This window comes from Nicotiana attenuata, unplaced genomic scaffold (genome assembly GCF_001879085.1).
Source record: "Nicotiana attenuata strain UT unplaced genomic scaffold, NIATTr2, whole genome shotgun sequence".
NCBI classification, from domain to species: Eukaryota; Viridiplantae; Streptophyta; class Magnoliopsida; order Solanales; family Solanaceae; genus Nicotiana; species Nicotiana attenuata.
Genome location: NW_017670982.1, coordinates 46761 through 54193, shown reverse-complemented (window position 1 = coordinate 54193; position 7433 = coordinate 46761). Strand labels below are relative to the sequence as shown.

General features: G+C 36.5%; 3 protein-coding genes across 3 annotated transcripts in view; 2 read left to right on the top strand and 1 right to left on the bottom strand.

Moving 5' to 3' along the window:
* Positions 1-3014: 3014 nt before the first annotated feature.
* LOC109245007 lies at positions 3015-5806 on the top strand. The gene is made up of 4 exons (XM_019412179.1): positions 3015-3344; positions 3841-3991; positions 5040-5110; positions 5233-5806. The coding sequence occupies exons 1-4, from the start codon at positions 3147-3149 to the stop codon at positions 5455-5457; spliced, it is 645 nt and encodes a 214-aa protein (XP_019267724.1). The 5' UTR covers positions 3015-3146; the 3' UTR covers positions 5458-5806.
* A 220-nt stretch (positions 5807-6026) lies between these two features.
* LOC109245006 (adenylyl-sulfate kinase 3-like) overlaps positions 6027-7433 on the bottom strand; it is a 6017-nt gene continuing 4610 nt past the window's right edge. The window contains exon 8 of the transcript XR_002070767.1: positions 6027-6835. The gene's annotated coding sequence lies outside the window, so the exon portion shown is untranslated. The remainder of the gene's footprint in view (positions 6836-7433) is intronic.
* LOC109245002 lies at positions 6282-6860 on the top strand. The gene has a single exon (XM_019412175.1). It carries the CDS (start codon positions 6282-6284, stop codon positions 6858-6860), a length of 579 nt encoding a protein of 192 aa, XP_019267720.1.

The following is a 7433-nucleotide window of genomic DNA, read 5'->3' as shown; positions in this document are numbered from 1 at the left end:
TTCAAATAGAATCAGAGGAAGATGTGAGAAATCAAGATCATTGAGAGTCAAACATATGATTCAAAGTCATGCTTGAGGAAAAACTTGGAATCCAAACAAGTTTCAGAAGTTTTAAACAAAGTAGGTAAAAACGTGTTCAACAGGAACATTCAACAAAACTCGGTAAGGTGAAACAAAGTCAAAGAGCTCGGACTTAAGCACATATAGCAAAAAATGATGAACAACAAACCGAGTTAACATGTGAACAGAAAAAGTCTTGCACAATCGGAAAAAAAACAAAAGAGCAAACAGTAAGAGGAAGAACATACGGGTATAAGCACACATAAAGAGAGAGCAAAAGAGTCAGAACATACGGGTATAAGCACACATAAAGAGAGAGCAAAAGAGTCAGAACACATTTAAAGAAACTTTTTCCAGAAACCCTAAAAATCGAACTTGAACAATTTTAAAAAGGAAAATTTGGGAAAAGCCTTAAAACGTCAAGTAAAGACCAAACATGGTATAGATCTAAAAAAATGAGCAAGTATAGAACCTTAGAAGGCTTAAAAATGGCAGAGAAGACCCTAGAATGAGAAGGTCTTGAGGAAAGTCGGATCCTGAGTCGAAGAGACTCATATTGCTTTGAACACGCCGGAAATGGCCGGAGAGGCCATAGATCTTGCAGATCTGAGACAGATCTAAAGGAAGCCATGGAAGTCGGCCTTCGAGCTTTGGTCAGCTTAGGTTTAATGGTGAAGGAGAGTGAGTACAGGCCACCTCTGGCCAAGAATGCCATGGATTCCGATGGAAATAGGACGGAAGTAGGTGGGATAGGGCTAGGGTTCCGGAGAGGGCTAGAGAGGATCTGGGAGGTGAAGAGAGTTCAAAGGCGGCACATCTGATAGAGTGAATTAGGGTTAGGGGGGGTATGGGAATTAAAAAAGGAAAGAACGGATCATGTCCGTTGATCAAAATGATCAACGGCCAGGATTAAAAAAGAAGCTGGGCAGGTCTGAAAACGGTTCGTGGGGTTTGGGTTAAAATTTGAAGCTGGGTTATTTTGATTTGGGCAGAATTGGGGGTCAAATTGAGGCTACAATTGAAATAGAAATGGGCTATGTGTTAAATAGCCAATTTCCCCCCTTTTTATTTTATAAAAACAGTTAAAATGATTTTAAAACAAATTAAAAGCACTGAACTAATTAATAATATATAAATATTGATCTAAAAACACTGGAAATGACTTTATAATTGTAAAATGTTGTTAATCATAAAATAGGCTATAATTGCAATTATATGCAATTTAGCTTTAAAAATACCAAATAAATTTATCAAAATATGCAAAAATCACCTTAATTATACTTTGGTGTAAACATGAGAATGGAAATAAATTATTCACAAGAATGATAATTTGAGAGCAATTACTGGATTTTGTACTGATAAAATAGATAATAAATTGATTTTAAAAATCTTAAAATTAGGGAAAAATACCAAAACTCTTGGGCATGCTTATATATGCATATACATGCTATTTTGAAAGTATTTCAGTATAAAAAAAAGACATAGAAAAAAATTGGGTATCAACAAGAATACAACTAATAAATTCAGTATTAATGCACACATATGTCTATTGGGCATATATCTTTATGCTACCTAGAGCAGTCTTGAAAAGAATAACTTCTATATGTACGAATTACCTCTGGGATGGGAGGGTGGACACAAACATGGTACCAATGATAGCTTGGGACCTGGTGTGTAGACCTAAGAAGGAAGGAAGGCTAGGAGTTACCAAATGTGTGAGCTGGAATGATGCTGCTAATGTAAGGAATATAGCCTAGAAAGCAGATAATCTATGGGTAATGTGGGTTAATCACCTGTATATAAAAGAAGAAGATTGGCGGGACTACGAAGTACCTCAGGACAACAACTGGTATTTTAAGAAGATATGTCATATCAAAGACAAAATGGCAAGGGGATATGTGAATAACCACTGGATCTCTCAAGGTGGAAAATACACAATAAAAAGTGGATATGAATGGATAAGGGGAAGCCAAGTACTATGGAAACATCGAACTTAGGTGTGGAATAGCTTAAATATACCTAAGTATAGCTTTATATGTTGGCTAACCATACATGGTAGGCTACAAACAAAAGACAGGCTTGCACGAATAGGAATAAGCCAGACAGCCTATGTGTGATATGTGGTCAAGCAACAAAGACCATATCTCACTTATTTTTTGAGTGCCATTTCTATAAAGCATGTATTATTGAGATATTACAATGACTAAGGATAGGAGTGCAGAACATGGAGCTGGAAGGTCTTTGGAAAAGAATCACAAGAATTGTAAAAGGGCGGCTAAGGAAAAACTTTGTCCTCGCCGTCATGTCTGCACTGACATATGGCATATGGAAGGGAAGGAATGAAGCATTGTAGCAAAGCAAAGTCCCAAAGCCACAGAGCTTATGCAAGCAAGTGAAGGAAGAATGCATACATCGGATGAGAGATTGCCTGAATCGAAGGAAGAAGGAGGATGATAGGATATGGCTGAGAATTTTTTTATAACTAGAACAATATAGGCATGTAAATAAGTAGTAGAATTTTAATTTTGTTGGAGATGTCTTATGAATGCTGTTATTTTCTGCTCTTTGGCTATAGCTGATGTATATGTTTTGTTTGGTGATGAATAAAATCTTTCTTTCACCAAGAAAAAAGTTGATTCTAAGAATGTTAAATTTTAAAACTTCGTTAATTTTGATTCCTGAAATTTTGCTAATTGACTCTTAATAAATGACCTATTTTTTATTTCTCTTGCAATTGACGAATTTTTTATACTACCATCTAAAGATCTTTTTGAACAAAATAAAAATTATAAAAAAAATATTAGACCATGATCTAAAAATTTTATAAGTTACAAAAATGTTAGATCACAATTATATTTTAAGTAAATTAAAAATTATATGACCAAACATTATCCGAAAGGAAGTAATTTTTCAAAGTTATATTTATATGTCTTTTTTAAAATAGGATAAAATCTAAACAGTAACATAAAAAGGGGACATCTGCTTAAATCAGCCCCAATACATTACAGGCTTTTGGCGCAGTACTAGTTCGCCGTCCAAAGTTGGTGTCGCCGGAAACCCTGAAAATTACTCAGCAATCAACGACGATGGGTGGTGATCGGAGCAATAGCACGAGCAGCAGTGAAGAGGACGGAGATGCTGATTGGAGAGCTGCCATAGATTCTGTGGCTTCCACAACTACATTTAGCAAAACTACCGCCAAACCTCATTCCTCATCCGCTGCTACTAACGGAGATGAAGTAGATACTAAACGACCCCAGAACCTCAAACATTATCAAATAAAGGTACTTTTGCCCTTTTTCTTTCTCATTTGCTTACCTGAAGATTATTCATTGTAACCCTTGTTAACTGAACCAGCTAATGCTCCAATGATGTTATTCTAGATATCCCCTCTTTTTGATAATTGCGGTCCCTTTCATTTAAAAAGTATACAAGGTTGGATAAAAAAAATTCAGAACTATATCTATGTAGTATGTACTGAGTCCGATCATATTGTGGTACAGTGATACTCCTTAGCCACTGACTTAAAAATTTGGAACCACCTCCGAGTGAAAAAAAGCAAAAACAAATAAATGACAGGGGGATCGGGAAATACTTTAGTTTTCTTCAATGTTAGCTTTTAATATGAAAATTAAAACTAATGATGTTTTGAAAATAAATGTCTTTCATGGTGCACCATTATAGTAATTTTCCCTAAGGGCCTTCAACCACTTTTTAGTCTAACATATTTTTGCTTCTACGGTCATTGCTTGATGAATCAAATTCAATGAACATTAACAGGCCCAGAAGACTTTGGAAGACATCTTAGACAAGACTATAGAAATAGTGAGAGACAATGATCGTGGTGCTTCGCAGGAAGCTCCCTCGACGAATGGAGGCGGAATCCGATTGTTCAAGCGTGCTCCACTTGGGATTGTGTTTGATCACACAGGTAAAAGAAAAGAAAATCTCAAGCAAGTAATCTGGCGGTTGTTACATCCCTGTGCTGCTAAATGTGTTTGTTGGTTTTCAACATGCTTAAATTCCAAATTTGACTGGATTAAAAAAGAATCACTGACGCCGTATTTAGTAGAATTAGAAGGCTAAGGTTGTTATTATGTTAACTTGCTTCCACTTGTATGATAAAAATTTATTAGATGCATAATGGAAAAGCCGTGCTACAGTGTACAGGCATATTGTTTACCTATTCATTTATTCTTAATAAATCAAAATACTGTGACTAATGAATACCAAGTCGGTGTCAAAAGTATATACAATGTGGCTGGCAGACAATATTTTTACCAACACCAAGAAAGGAGGTTGGGCCTGCTTGACAATTACTCAAATAATTGATAATAGTTTTACGCGTTTTTGTTTTCCAACAAAAGGAATAATCTGCTGAATTACTACCCTTATATGTTGCCGCAGTTAAATCTTAAATTCCATCAGAAATTTGTTTTTAGGAGCCAAGTTACCAAAATACGGAAGTTTGGGGAGGAGGGGGGGGGGGGGTGTTTTGTGCATTCCACTCTACTTAGTACACTAATATGCTTGGAATTAATCTTTTTGATCGTCACTGCTTGACGGAGAAGGTCAATTATGTCATTGAAAGGAATTGATGAAACTTGCATATAAAGCTGACTTAGTAAGGGCAAAAGTATTAGGCATATAGTGGGGTGAACACTAGATATGTGGACATAAACTTGGATTTCTCCCTTTTCTGATTTTATTTTTGATAAGGGGGCACGGGAAGGATGGGCGTGGAGAACTAACTGTATTTGGACGGAATCCGCTGCAGAAAGGATTCTTTCCTCAATGACTTACAGGAGGGAGAAACTAGGTGAATGAGGTGGTTTTTAACTATTACTTGCCCTCCTTCCTTCACAAATTAATACGAAGCAACTATAGCTGCATATTATTGAGAGAGTGCATATTATGTGCATATCAGTAGCAAGACTGGAGTCTAAAGCTAAAACATTGATGTCCCTTATTTTTGCTAGATAAACTCCAACAACCCAGGAAGAAACCAAGAATTCATCCTGGGAAGGGAACTGAGGAGAAGTCAAAAGAGGTTTGTCTTTTCTACTTCTTGTTCTGATTCATAGTTCGTCAAAACTTTTATTTTGAATTCTCTTTCCACCTGCAGTACTTTGTTATTTTATCTTCTCACTTGCCCCATTATTATTGCCACAGTTTAAATACCAAATCAAGTCCGTTGCTGTTGATGGGATGGATATTTTAGCTGCATCAAAAAATGCTTGCCAGAAATCATTGGCTAGACTAGAAGCAAGAGAAGCAGCAGTTAAAGCTGCTGCTAAAAGAGAGGAAGAAAGAGTTGCAGCACTAAAAGGAATTAGGGGGGAGAGATGGCTCCCTTCTGTTGCCAGAGATATGCAGTTAAGGCTTCAACGACGTTGACACCTGTAGATGGACTAGGCTTCCATTATTCAGCACTCATATTTCATTCTTTTACTCTTTAAGGTTTCTAGTGCTCATTACAGCCTGTGTTTATGTTAGGCTACCTGAGCCTCAGAAAAACACGCCAACAATATTCTAGTATTGCTAAAAGAAGAAAGGTTTCTTCTGATTACCAGTTAAAAAGTCTGGTTATTTGGGCTGCCATTGGCGAACAATTGGTATCAAGGCAAAGCGTTTCTGTATTCATTTGCAGCTGAAGATTGCTCGTGATAGTAAATGCCGGCCAGTGATTCTATGGTCTTTATAACGTGTCTAGCGTGCTTATAGTACATCAGATTTTCAGACCTAATTGAGCTGTCTTCTTTATGATTTAGATAGTTGATATATGGGCCTAAAAGGCACAGATGTTTGACCAGCAAGAATGACTTGAGTTTCTGAAATAAAAGGAGCATCAATCGAAGGTTTGAGTGCCATGAGAATATTAATTACGACGTTAAGCTTTGATAAGTAGACCATGTACAATGCAAATAGATGGAAACAAGAAGTTAAAAATACATGTGGATTATTAGTGTACAATCTCAACCAAACAACTCTTCTTCTATTGTTATCATCTCCTTCTCAATGACAAATCAGATACAAGCCAAAAGTATCTCAGAAAACTTTTAACAGAAAGTATTGAAATTCCTAATCCTTGGTTAATCCGAAACCACCTAGGAATAATCTCCGACTGGTGTTTTCTCAATGTTCAATCAACAACACTCATGGTGTAAATACCTTCAAAACCTCCCCTTAGTTCTTCTCAGCATATCTGAAGAAATTGAACCATGGGATGCTGCACACTAAAGATAAAAAAGGCCCTCAAAATAGGTTGTGGCATTACAGCAATTCTCCTAATTATTCTTCTAGTCGTTGGTATTGTCCTATATTTCACAATCCTTAAGCCAAAAGATCCAAAAGTCACAATTCAGTCTGTCACATTAGAGTCCATTAGATTTGAGCCATTTCCAGCATTTCATCTCAACATAACAATTGGCCTAATTCTCACTATCCATAACAGGAATTATGGAAGCTTCAAGTATGAGAGCAGCAGAGCTTATGTGACTTATCGCAACGATCCAGCAGCTGAAGCACCAATCGAAGCAGACACCATCCCAGCTAGAAAAGATCATGATGTCAACACAACTGTGCTAATTAATTCGGACGGCTTCTCTAAGAATCCTGATTTCTTAGGAGATTTATTTTCTGGTTGCTTGAATTTTACTTCATCCACAACTTTACATGGGAAAGCCACTGTGTGGAAAGTTTTGAAGCTCAAAGCCACAACTGTTAGCACATGCGACATCTCAGTTTTCACCAAATTCCAGAATGCAAGTTCTCTCTGCAAATCCAAAATTAAGTTCTGATTTATTTTTTTGTTGTTTATGATTCTGCTATTCTTTTGTCTAATGTTTCCTGTTGACTGGTCAGATGAAGTATCCATACCAATAAAATAGCAAGAGCCATCTTATATTGAAAAAACCAAACCCAAAGGCCAAAAAAATCGATCTTGCTCTTAGAAACTAAATGTCAGGATTAGGTTCACTTCAAATAAGATCAGGGGATTAAGGAGACATCCGCCAAGTTTAGATGTGTAAGAAGTTTCAGAACACAAGTTTAAGGAGCAAAATATCTATTTTCCTTTCCAAATTGTACTGTATAACACTTGGAATCAACTATTTACCCTTGCATGCATGACTGCCTGCATTCATGCGGATGCTTCTTCAAGGGTTAATTAATACTAGTACTGTTTTTGAGATATTTGTGGCATTGACAGTCAGGGGCGGATGTAGAGTTTGGCACCCAGTACTTTAAATACGCTAAAAACCTTAAAAATTGAACCCATAAAATCTAAATCTTGATCCGCCTCTGTTGACAATTTCTTTAAGTAGTTTCTGTCGTCGTTGAAAAAACTATCATTTCTTAATAGCTTGTCTATT

What these genes read in the sequence shown, in the direction of transcription:
- LOC109245002 (XM_019412175.1), top strand. Translation starts at nt 6,282, where the DNA reads ATGGGATGCTGCACACTAAAGATAAAAAAGGCCCTCAAAATAGGTTGT.
- LOC109245007 (XM_019412179.1), top strand. Translation starts at nt 3,147, where the DNA reads ATGGGTGGTGATCGGAGCAATAGCACGAGCAGCAGTGAAGAGGACGGA. An exon ending in GATTGTGTTTGATCACACAG is followed by an intron (nt 3,992 to 5,039) that starts GTAAAAGAAAAG and finishes TATTTTTGCTAG; the next exon opens with ATAAACTCCAACAACCCAGG. An exon ending in CTGAGGAGAAGTCAAAAGAG is followed by an intron (nt 5,111 to 5,232) that starts GTTTGTCTTTTC and finishes TTATTGCCACAG; the next exon opens with TTTAAATACCAAATCAAGTC.